A 13,106-nucleotide genomic window follows, 5' to 3' on the forward strand; every position below is an offset into this window, starting at 1 on the left:
AAGTCCCTAAATTATTTTAATTAAAGAAAAAAATCAAGATCCACTGGATGCTTGTCATTGGGTAAAAAAAGAAGAAAGTGGTAAGTGGCATAAATGTATATAGGATTATCTGCCTGATATGCATAATATCTCTGGAAGGTATATAACTAGTTGGTGGGAATGGTTGTTTTTGGAAAGTCTAAATAAATTTGTGTAGTTAGATGGGAAGGAGACTTACTTTTTACCATATGTGCTTTTTGTGACTTAATGTATTCCTCTGTTTTTTACTTGAGGTATAAGTTATATAGAAGAAAAATCACCTTTCTAAGTGTAGAGTCTAAAGAGTTTTGATCAGTATGTGAAGTTATGTAACTACCACCACAACTAAGATATCAAACATTTTCATCATCTCAAAGAGTTTCCTTATTCTCCTTTTGCAAACAATCCATTTCCCCCATTTCTTGCCCTTGGTAACCGCTGATCTGCTTTTGGTCCTACAGTTTTGCCTTTTCAGGAGTGCAGTATAATGTGACATAAATGAAATAACTTGTAATCAATATATGCCTTTATCTCTTTTTTATGTGGCAGAATATGTTTGAGATTCATCCTTGTTATTGTATATATCAATGGATTATTCCTTCTTTATCGATGAGTGGATATCATGTGGAGTGCCACAAATTGTTTATTCATTCACTAATTGATGGATATTTGGGTTGCTTCTAGTTTTGGGCTATTTGAATAAAGGTGCTTTAAACATTTGATACAGGGTTTTGTGTGGACATAAATTTTCATTTCTTTTGGGTAAATACCGAGGAGTGGGAGTTTAAAGTTAAATGTTTAACTTTATTTAAAGTTTAAATAAGTTAAATGTTTAACTTTAAAGTTTAACTTTATTTTAAAAACGCACCAAACTTTTCTAATACGGCTGTGACATTTTTCCCTCCTACTAGCAATATATGAAAGTTCCAATTGCTGGAGGTAGGTACCCTCCAACACTTGCCGTTGTTAGTGTTCTTAAATTTTATTTCATTTTATTTTTAATTTATTATTTCTTATTTATGGCCTCTGCCCTATTTTTTGTTTTGTTTCTGGTATTTATCGGCATTCCTCCAGCCAGATCACCTCGTTCTACCAAAACAATCCAATACGTTTTGAAAACCATTCTGGAGGGGCTGTTCTTGGGTGGTGGTGGGAAAGGGAGTTTTGGCCAGAACGATATTGACTGGTAGGGAAAAAAAAAAATCAGAAAAACACCAAACCAAGTACACGCCTCTCCCCACATACACACCTGTATTTATGTACCCGCACACATGGCCGGCCAAGCCGGCCCTTGGGGGCTTTGAACAATCATCTCAACGCCTTTTTCCGTTTCTCTTGTCCTGAGTATGGGTAGGGGCGAAAGGGGAGATATTTCAGATCTGTAAATATTTTTAAAGCGAAAAAAATAAAACATTTAAAGCATCGTTGTTAACTTTGGTGGAACTGATTGTCTGTTGTGCTAACGCTGGAGGCTTCTCGCTTTTCCGTGTAAGGGCTTGCAGGCGCGTGTCAGATGTCTGGCTCGCCCCACGTGGAAGGTGGGGCGGGGATCAGGGGTTAAAGGTCGGGGCCTTGGCGCCGCCCCGTGAAGCCGCACCCCTTTCCGCTCGCTGGTGGTACCCATAGTTCCTGAGCGGGCTGAGGCTCAGCCCGGCTGGAGTCCAGCTCCAGATACCGCGCAGACAGGGTCAGACGGCGGGTGGAGGCAGGCCTCACTGCTGAAGCGGTGGCCTCCCCGAACACGCTTTTTTGCAGCACAGGGAGTGCCTAGGGGTTGGCGGCAGCGAGGCGCCGTGCGACGTGGTCCAACCTGTGGCACGTGCCTCCCCTCCGAGGGCGCAGGGCAGGTGGGGCGGTGCTGCCTGGACCAGGTATAGCGCCCGACTTGCTCATCCCCCATCCTGGCGCGACAGCCTGGCATCGCTCTCAGCTCCGGAGCCGGTGGCAGAGTTGTGGGTCCCGCGCGGCGCGGGAACTGGGGGCGGAAAGACGGCCCTTCGCCTGAAGCGTCTTGAGGCCGGAGACTAGGCAAAGAAAGCTCGAGAGGCAACGGCTCCTCCCCACACTGTTGTGTTGTTTACGGTTTGCATTGTGCTGGCTAAGAGGCCGGAACCCGGGCAAGCACGTGGCCGCTGGCCCTGAATGGAACCAGGGTGCGCCGTCTGCGTGCCCACCGACTTCCGCGCCCCAGCACTTGCCGCCGCACCCTCTAAATTTTAGACACTGAAGTGGTTGTGTAGTGATATCTCATTTTGTTTTACTTCTGTTTCCTCGGCGAATAATGATATTTGGCTTCTTTTCATGTGTTGATTGGCCATTCGTATGTGTTCACTGATAGTGTTGCTCAAAGTCCTATTTTTTATTGAGTTTGCTTTAATTAGTGCAGTTCTTTATATATTTCGTATGCAATCCCTTTGTCATGTCTCAGTGTTGCACATGTTTACTCCCGGTTTGTGTCTTTTTCTTTCTTTTTTTGGTTTCTAAGAATGTCCTTCAAGGAGCAGAAGTTTAAAAAAAAAAAAAGCATAGTTTAAAATTTTTATGAAGTCCAGTTTATCGATTATTTCTCTTATGAGTTGGGCTTTTGTGTCATATTTATTTTCCAGCACATGCTATCAAATATTTATGCTTTTCTTTTTCAAGTTTTATACTTTTAGCGTTTATATTTAACTCTATGATCCATTTAAAGTTCATTTTTACTTATGGAGTGAAGTAATGGTCATATTTCATTTCTTTTCTTTATGGTTATCTACTTGTCCCAGCACCATTTGCTGAAAATATACCTGCTTTTAAAATCTTAAAGTAACATTTTCCAGTATTATTTGTTTTAAAATATGCAAGGCAATAATTTTAAAAACAAAATTATAGACCTTAAATACGATAAACTTAAGGGGTGCAATTACCCCCAATTTTGAATTTAAAAGGTTTTAAAATTTAAATAGTATTTAAACGTACAATGGATATATATATATAATATATGAAATACATATGAAATTGTGTATATATCTATATTGTAACTACGTGTCTGTCTGTCATCTATCACACTTAACACCTAAATACTTCAGTATGTATCTTCTAAGAACAAATGAACAAGGACTTTATCTACATAACAATAAAAGCATTCACACTAAAGGAATTATCATCTGTACAATATTTTTTTCTAATATATATATACTATAATTACATTTTCTCAATTATCCTAAAATATCTTGTGTAGCTTTTTTTGAGGGGGCATCTAGTGTCCAATCAAGGAACAAGTATTTAATTTGATTATCTGCCCCTTTACTCCCCTGTTATCAAGAACAGTTCCTTTTCCTATGTTTATTTCATTTTAATACACTGACAATTTCTAAGAGTCCAGGACAATTGTCATGTTAAACGTTCCTCAGTCTGGCTTTATGTGATTGTTTTCTTGAGATTAGATTCCAGTTGTGTGTATTTGACAAGAAAATTACTTAGGTGATGTTGTGTATGTCCCACTGCATCACATTTCGGCTGAAGACATGTAATGTCAGCTTATCCCATTATGGGTGATGCTAAGGTGATCACTTATTAAGGAGAAATCTGCCATATCTCTCCATTGCTGAGGTTCTGTTTTCATAGGTAATTAATTAAAAATCTATGGCATGGTACTTTAAGACCTTGTGAATATACTGTTTCCCAAATCATTCATCCAACAGTTTTAGCATTAATTGATGATCTTTACTTGAATTGTTGAAAAATGAGAATTTTTCTAATTTTATCATCTCTGGTTTTTTTAATCTAGAATTCATCCATAACGAAGTGTTCCCCCACATTTTAAAATTAAGAGAAACAAATTTCATCCCAAAGATAAATGCTCAGTAGTTGTTAGTGTACTTGTTGATATTATCTAAGAAGTCACTTTTCCTCTTGGGAAAATTTTCTTTCTTACTGTGGTAAAATAAGTATAACATAAAAATGACCATTTTAGCTATTTTAAAGTGTACAATTCAGTGAAATTTAGTACATTCACAGTGTTGTGCAACCATAGCTACTATCTAGTTCCAGAACATTTTCATCACTGCAAAAGGAAATCCACCACCCGTTAAGCAGTCATTGCCCATTCCTCACTCCTTACAGCCCCCGACAGCCACTAATCTGTCTCTGTATGGATTTGCCAGATGCCATTTTTGATCAGATCAGACCTCTATTTTAAAAAACCCTATAAACAGATTCCAAATACATCTGACTTTTCAAGAGCTCTCAGAGGCTTCCATTTTAAACTATGATCCACAAATGAGATGTAAGAAAGCTGAAATGATGAAATAGAGTCAAGGGTGGGATACAGACAGCAGTGTCCAAACGTTGTGATAAGTAAAGGGGATTCAGAGATCTAGCACCCAAGTAACCAAGTACACAGTACTTCAAATGCTATTGAAGGCCACTTTAGTAACATCACTGCCACTGGTCTTAAACTCATCCCTGTTTATTACTTTGTCTGTCTGGAATTGCCGCTGCCCTTCTTTGGACCTGGGACTCCTCATGTCTAGATCAAAAAATGGGACTAAATGACTTGTAACATTTCTACCGCTCCACGACCTCTTTATAATTCATTTATCTTCATCTTTCATTCCAGGGCACGACTATAGTAACATTGCTGAGTTCTGTGCTACATAATGACAAAGAACTCCCCAACCCAGAGGTGTTTAACCCAGTCCACTTCCTGGATGAGAGTGGCAACTTTAAGAAGAGTGACTACTTCATGGCTTTCTCAGCAGGTATTAAAAATTAATTTCCTTAGGTACTTAGGGAAAAAGACACCTTTCTGGAATTGGTTGGAACTTAATGATGCCCACTCTGGGGCTGAGAATCTGTGACCCTTTTTCCTTGGAGTTCAGGGACATCTATTTATTGTGAAGCCTGTTATTTTGTGAACAATCAGTTGGGTGTGTATTCAGAGTAACATTTTTGGGGTTTGGTTTTGTTTTTCTAAAATCGTTCTTGAGGCAGGTGTGGTATATATGAGAGTGCATCACAGTGGGCATCAGAAAATCTCAGTTTAAATCCTGGTTTTATTAATTATGAGCTATGTGACACTGGACATTTCTGTTTACCCAGAATCTTCCTTTCACTCATTTGAAAAATACAAAATTACAGTCTCTACCTTCCAATGTTTATTTTGGTGGGGTAGATGTGGAGTTTCAAGGAAAGAGTCATGTACATTTACTTATGTAATTACTTTATCTTTGGTCATTCAAGATGTTTGAATTAAGTTAGTGTTAACCATGAATTCCAAGAATGTAGATCTGGTTGAAATCAAGCGGTGTTTATTGGGGGTTTGTTAGGACTATAGCCCAGGAGACACAGATCCAAGAAGCACTTAAATTGTGTTCTTCCAGACTAAAATGGGGAAATTTATAAAGGCAGAAAACCACAAGGGCACATAACTTTTTGTCAAGAATTAGAATTGTAGATGACAATATGTAAGGATGCTTGTAAGCAAGAATTGATTGGGGTTCGAAATGGTTAGATAGTTGTGAAGGGGGAGGGGAACTTTGAACATACAAAATGGTAGCAAGCACCTGTTAGCATATATTGTTTTGAAAATGGCTGATGGAGTCCTTGAGTTTGACATAGTTGGGAATTCAAGTTCTCAGTGATGCAGGAACATGTCTAAACACATCCACAATGAGTATGTGGCTTCATTTTAGGTGTCTGAACCATAGTTATTCCATTCTGATTTTTAAAGGATCTTAAATATGTCATCATTAACTATATTATGTATAGGCAAATGTAATATTAATACAGTACATTAAAATATTTAAAAACCTTTCATTTTTAAGGACAAAGTGTCCTAGTGTTAGATATAACATTAAAAGATAAACATTAAAAAACAAAATAAGAAATCTTGAAATTTGTATGGAAACACATAAGACCCCGAATAGCCAAAGCAGTCTTGGGGGTAAAACGGAACTGGAGGAATCAGACTCCCTGACTTCAGACTATACTACAAAGCTATAGTAATCAAGACAATATGGTACTGGCACAAAAACAAATATAGATCAGTGGAACAGGATAGAAAGCCCAGAGATAAACTCACGCACCTATGGTCAACTAATCTATGACAAAGGAGGCAAGAATATACAATGGAGAAAAGACAATCTCTTCAGTAAGTGGTGCTGGGAAAACTGGACAGCTGCATGTAAAAGAATGAAATTAGAACACTTCCTAACACCATACACAAAAATAAACTCAAAATGGATTAGAGACCTAAATGTAAGACCAGACACTATAAAACTCTTAGAGGAAAACATAGGAAGAACACTCTTTGACATAAATCACAGCAAGATCTTTTTTGATCCACCTCCTAGAGTCATGGAAATAAAAACAAAAATAAACAAATGGAACCTAATGAAACTTAAAAGCTTTTGCAAAGCAAACTACAAACAAGACGAAAAGGCAATCTTCAGAATGGGAGAAAATATTTGCAAACAAATCAACGGACAAAGGATTAATCTCCAAAATATATAAACAGCTCATGCAGCTGAATATTAAAAAAAAAAATCCAGTAAAAAAATGGGCAGAAGACCTAAATAGACATTTCTCCAAAGAAGACATACAGGGCTTCCCTGGTGGCGCAGTGGTTGAGAGTCCGCCTGCCGAGGCAGGGGACACGGGTTCGTGCGAAGATCCCACATGCCACGGAGTGGCTAGGCCCGTGAGCCATGGCCGCTGAGCCTGTGCTCCACAACAGTGAGAGGCCCGCGTACTGCAAAAAAAAAAACAAAAAAAAAACAAAAAAAAAACAGATGGCCAAGAAGTACATGAAAAGCTGCTCAACATCACTAATTATTAGAGAAATGCAAATCAAAAATACAATGAGGTATCACCTCACACCAGTTAGAATGGGCATTATCAGAAAATCTACAAATAACAAATGCTGGAGAGGGTGTGGAGAAAAAGGAACCCTCTTGCACTGTTGGTGGGAATGTAAATTGATAGAATCACTATTGAGGACTGTATGGAGGTTCCTTAAAAAACTAAATATAGTATTACCATATGACCCAGCAATCCCACTACTGGGCATATACCCAGAGAAAACCATAATTCAAAAAGACACATGCACCCCAATGTTCATTGCAGCACTGTTTACAATAGCCAGGACATGGAAGCAACCTAAGTGTCCATCAATAGATGAATGGATAAAGAAAATATGGCACATATATACAGTGGAATATTACTCAGCCATAAAAAGGAACGAAACTGGGTCATTTGTAGAGACGTGGATGAATCTAGAGACTGTCATACAGAGTGAAGTAAGTCAGAGAAAAACAAATATCGTATATTAACGCATATATGTGGAACCTAGAAAAATGGTACAGATGAACCAGTTTGCAGGACAGAAATTGAGACACAGATGTAGAGAACAAACGTATGGACACTAAGGGGGGAAGTGGGGGAGGGGTGGGGTGGTGGTGTGATGAATTGGGAGATTGGGATTGACATATATACACTAATATGTATAAAATGGATAAGTAATAAGAACCTGCTGTATAAAATAAAATTCAAAGAAAAAAAAGTAATAAGTACATTTTGATTTTTTGTTGATCATTTGGTTTGTTGACCATTTGGATTTCCTGCGTCATGAAGATGTTCAGGGTTTTTTTATTCCTATATTTATGTTTTCTTTTTTTTAATGGATTCATAGGAATTTTTTCTACATTCAGGATATAAATTTTTTGTTCATTTATCAGTATTGTAGTGGTCTCTCCCATCCTGTGTCATTTTATTTTGTTTTGTTTCTTAAAAAAAACAAAAAAAGGCATAGAATATACCGATTGGCCTCAGAGTCATAAATCCCCAACTGGTCATTGTTTGAATCCAGAGTTATAAGCCTTTTTTCGGCCTCAAATTATTTATTTCAATGGTTCTCAATCCTGGCTGCACAGTGGGACTCCCCTCTCCCCTTTTAAAAAAAATTATCAATACCTCGACCCAGTCCCAGTACAGTTAAACCAGAATCTCCAGAGTGTCCTTGGACACAGAGAAAACAAGACCAGAAGTTTATTTTTATCAGTGGGGCAAGGTCTACTCAGAATGGGAGTGCAAAGTGGCTGTACTTGATTGGTCTGTTTCTATCAGAGAGGCACAAGCTGAGTTAGCAGGGACTGTTATAAAAGCTTTAGATTTCAGGCTCCCAGCTGTCTGAGTAAGAAGAGAAGGTTTCTGTGGTTCCGGCTGTGCTCTGTCTCTCCTGTCTGCTTCTCCTGTCACTCTGGAAACAGAGCTCTGGGAAAGGGCAGCTCCCTCCTGGCCCCCACTCCTCTCCCAATTCCTGGAAATATCCTTAGATATTAGATGTTAAGGACATCAGCAAATCCTTAACCAATGTAAGTAGGTTTTCTGCTTCTTCACTGTCTTGCAAACGGTAAGTAAGTTAATCCCAATGATGAAACTAATACATATTGTCATGGGCACACTGTCAAAACAGGTCAGCGTGAGGTAAATTACTTCCTATAAATTTTGACCTTTTTCTTGCCTTTTCAGGCCTGTCATTGTCATAAATAGATGAGCAAAGTAATGTGTTTTGTGAGTAGAGAAACATTTAGGTGTTTGTATGGTAGAATCAAAATAATAAAGTGTCAAAAGCTTGTAGTGTTTCTTCCCTTCTTTGTTTCACAGCCATTTGCTATGATTTGGCACTGAAGGTAAGTGGTAGGTGAAGTGTTTTGTGATTCGAAATTTTCTTCCAGAAGTCATATACTATATAAGCTGTGTGTTTTGTTCAGATGGCCATGAAACGAGAACTTTTCTGAAGAAGGGCATTGTGCCTGATGTTAAGGAAGTAGCTTGGGATCAGGACCAGCATGAGTGAATGAAAGAAAGTAGTCATCAGTCAGGGTCCAACTGATGGTAATGGTGTTCATTTGGATTCTACAGGGAGCTGCTGTCTGTAGCCTGTGAATGCTGCAGGATGGAAGATACTCTTCTTCCACGAGATGCTGCACGTCCTGGCACTGCCTGTATGATGCCTGCTTTCTTTCTGTGTTAGTAATACCAGCAGATCTCAAACTAGGCTGGGCATTGAAATTATTTGCATTTATTTTTTATAATATAGATTCTAGTATTCATCATAGGGCTACAGAATCAGAATTCTAATGACTGCTCTACAGGTGATTCTGAAGCAGTCAGCTGGCTGTTGGTCCAGAGGTGGGCATTGAGGATCGGTACATTTCTCAAGGATCGGAGGGTGAATACGAAGAGCTTCAAATTTGAATCCTCTATATAGTAGCCCTGGGATGCTGGAAGTGGAACAGAATTCCTTAACCTCAGGTTCCTTATTTATAAGTGGGGCAAATAAACCTGCTGAAGGTGCTGATACGAGGATTAATTGTAATCTGTGTACCAACTACTCGGGCCATTGCCTGACACATCAGTGGTAGCTATAAGTGGTAGCTATAACAATCACCATAATATTTATGTAATAAATACAGAAATATTTTAGGCTACATGTGGCAGAATAAAAACATAATAGGATGATAATATATTCCGCGTCAGGCACAATATATTGACTTTTGCTATTACATGTATGGCCATTCCCAACTCTCAAAAGTCTGTGGCCCTGTGTTCACTGTGTATTTTGGAATGAAGCCAACGGTGGTCTTGCGTGGATATGAAGCATGAAGGAAGCTCTGATTGATCTGGGAGAGGAGTTTTCTAGAAGAGGCAGCGTCCCAATGCTTGAAAGAGCTACTAAGGGACATGGTAGGTGTGCATGAGCACATGTTCAGCATTGATAATGGGTGGGGGTGGAGAGGATAAAAACAGGAATTTGAAGAGCCCCCAGCAGAGCTTGGTTCACCTGAAAGGCCGCCAAGTGTCAGCTCATTCCTCCTTCCCTAGCACCTCCCCCCTAGTTTCTGTTTCCCCTCCTGGTAGGAATCATGTTTAACAATGGGAAAATATGGGAGGAGACCCCGGCGCTTCTCCCTCATGACCCTGCGGAATTTTGGGATGGGGAAGAGGAGCATTGAGGACCGAGTTCAAGAGGAAGCCCACTGCCTTGTGGAGGAGTTGAGAAAAACCAACAGTGGGTGATGCTATGCTCTGTCACTCTGACCTTAACAGTTGGCTCTCTTCTCCAGTGACGTCCTTGGAAACATTACAGGGGTGGCCACATCTTTCATAGGGGTCATGGTTGTCACCCCTCAGATGGAGGAGGGAGGATGTGGAACACAGACAGCCAAGGGAACTTTTGTGTATCTATGCTTGTTGTGTGTGTACACCAATGATGGGGCACACAGTGTGGGTATAAATGTGTTTTAATCATACTCTATCCTGAATTTTGTGTTCAATTCAGAAATCACAAAGAATAGTTTAAAGTCATTTCCTGAAAGAGTTCTAGAACAATGTTTTTCCTGTAGCATTAATGTGGCTTATCTATTCCAGAGCATTTCACCAGGGAATACTTGTTAATTGAACAGGGTGGGAATGACCCTTGTGCAGCATGAAACAAGTGACACGTGTGTTCACTTAATTGGACTATATTTATATTTTCAACCTCACAGAGATGTCTGAGAGTTACTTCCAGGGCCCAGGCCTACAATTCTGGCAAATAGTAATGACATCTAAGGGTTTTAATCATTTAGGTGTATCTTATTGCATTTCTTCTCAATTATGATTTCTCTGTAAATGCAGCACTATTTTAAAAATACCTTTACTGTATATTTACCTTTACCACTGAGCATTTTCCATTGTAATTTTCCTGTTTCTAGCTGTGGCCTTTCCTTTTCCATTAGAGAAGTCTCTTTAACATTTCTTGTAAACTGGTTTGGTGGTGCTGAAGTCTTTTAGCTTTTGCTTGTCTGTAAAATTTCTGATGTCTTTATCAAATGTGAATGAGAGCCTTGCTGGGTATAGTATTCTTGGTTGTCAGTTTTTTCTTTTTTCTTTTTTCTTTTTTTTTTTTTTTTTGCGGTACGCGGGCCTCTCACTGTTGTGGCCTCTCCCGTCACAGAGCACAGGCTCTGGACGCGCAGGTTCAGCAGCCATGGCTCACTGGCCCAGCCGCTCTGCGGCATGTGGGATCTTCCCAGACTGGGGCACAAACCCGCGTCCCCTGCATCGGCAGGTGGACTCTCAACCACTGCGCCACCAGGGAAGCCCGTCAGTTTTTTCTCTTCATCACTTTTTTTCTTTTTAACTTTAAATTTATCATGCCGCTTTCTTCTTGCCTGCAGTTTCTGTTGAAAAGTCAACTAATAGTGTTATGGGAGTTCCCTTGTGTGTAACTTGTTACTTTTCCCTTGCTGCTTTTAATCTTCTCTCTTTATGTTTAATTTTTGACATTTTAATTACAATGTATCTTGCTTTGTTCCTCTTTGGGTTGACCTGTTCAGGACTCTGTGCTTCCTGGACTTGGATGTCTGTTACTGATCCCAGGTTAGGGAAGTTTTCAGCTATCATGTCTTCAAATATGTTCTCTGCCCCTTTATCTCTCTCTTCTTCTTCTGGAACTGCTATAATGTGAGTGTTAGTATGATTGTTGGTGTCAGAGATCTCTTAAACTGTCTTCATTTCTTTTCATTCTTTTTTCTTTTTTCTGTTCATTGTCAGTGATTTCTACTACTTTGTCTTCCACCTCACTGATCCATTCCTCTCTTTCATTTAGTCTATTCTTGATTCTTTCTAGTGTATTTTTCATGTCATTTATTATATTCTTCATCTCTGTTTGGTTGTTCTTTATATTTTCCAACTCTTTGTTAAAAACTACTAACTTCTTGCTCTGTGTATCCATTCTTCTCCCAAGTTCTTTGATCATCTTAACAATCATTACCCTGAACTCTTTCTTGAGTAGATTACATATCTCTACTGCACTTAGTTCTTCTTCTGTGGTTTTATCTTTTTCCATCATTTGGAACATGTTCTTCTGTCACCTCATTTTTTCTAACTTGCTGTTTTTATTTCTATGTATCTGCTAGGTTGGTTATAGTTCCTGACCTTGGAGAAATGGCCTTTTGTGGGAGATGTCCAGTGTATCCCAGCAGCACACTCCCCTCTCATCATTGGAGCTGTATTCCTCAGGATTTCCCCCTATGTGGGCTGTGTTGGTCCTTCTGTTGTGGTGGGCTGAGTACTGTAGGCAACCTGGTAGGCTTGGTTGGCCCTAGTCAGGTTATTCCCACAGCTGGTATGGGACCACTGATAGGTGGGGCTGGTTCCTGACAGAGCAGGCTGTGGGTTCTGGGGTGTCCAGAAGCTTGTGTTGGCCTGCTGTTTGTCAGGGCTGGGGCCCAGCGAGTCCCGGGGCACATGCTGGCCTTTTGATGGGTGGGTTGGGTGTGCAGTCTGCAGGACTATCATTGTTCTGGGGCTGGGCGTCTGCCCTCTGCTGGGCGAGGCTGGTGCTGGACCTAGCGTAGGCTAACTGGTGGGCAGGTCTGAGGTCCAGTAGGTCTCGGTTGGTGCTGGCCTGCTAATGGTTGGGCTGGATTTGCAGATTGTGGGCCTGTGGTGGTCCTGTGACTGGTGTCCACTCATGGTACGTGAGGCTGGTCCCAAGGCTAGGGCAGGCTTACTGGTTGACAAGGCAGGGGCCCAGCTGGTCCCAGGGCTAGCCTACTGCTATGTGGACTGGGTCTGCCTGCTGTGGGGCTGTCATTCTCCTGGGGTTCTTACCTACCTGCTGGTGGGTGAGGCTTGTCCTGAGGCTGAGACCAGTACAAAACATGATGATTAGTGATGTTGACCATCTTTTCATGTACCTGTTGATCATTTTTATTTCTTCTTTTTTTAAGTGAACACAAGATAAAGATATTATTTAATTCATTAATGAGGAAATCCGTTACAACCTGTTGTAATAAGGTGTTACTATCTGTTCAAGGGAGAAGGGTAAAAAAGTACAGACTTACTTAGAGTAGAGGAATGTTGACATGAATGTGCAAATGAAGACAGAACTAGCTGGGAAAGTCAATTGAACCTCTACTGGACAGAACAGAGCTTGTATGTCTATAGGCAAGAATTATTTTGTACTGCTATTAGGTATTGATAATTTACAAATTATTACAGACATCTCCAATAAAATCACAGTCAGATAAAGCACAGGGGTGAGGTATAGTATAGTTTTC

At 40.1% G+C, this 13,106-nt stretch overlaps 1 protein-coding gene and 1 pseudogene across 1 annotated transcript in view; both read left to right on the forward strand.

The window, feature by feature from the left end:
- The window catches only part of LOC132506934 (cytochrome P450 2C18-like), a 75,943-nt gene that overhangs the window by 48,246 nt on the left and 14,591 nt on the right, over positions 1-13,106 (forward strand). Inside the window, 1 exon segment of the mRNA XM_060125763.1 lies at positions 4,616-4,757. Within this exon segment, the coding sequence (XP_059981746.1) occupies positions 4,616-4,757 (142 nt within the window).
- Positions 5,668-10,077, forward strand: LOC132507474 (cytochrome P450 2C9-like; annotated as a pseudogene).

Source organism: Lagenorhynchus albirostris, chromosome 16 (assembly GCF_949774975.1).
Source record: "Lagenorhynchus albirostris chromosome 16, mLagAlb1.1, whole genome shotgun sequence".
Classification (NCBI taxonomy): domain Eukaryota; kingdom Metazoa; phylum Chordata; class Mammalia; order Artiodactyla; family Delphinidae; genus Lagenorhynchus; species Lagenorhynchus albirostris.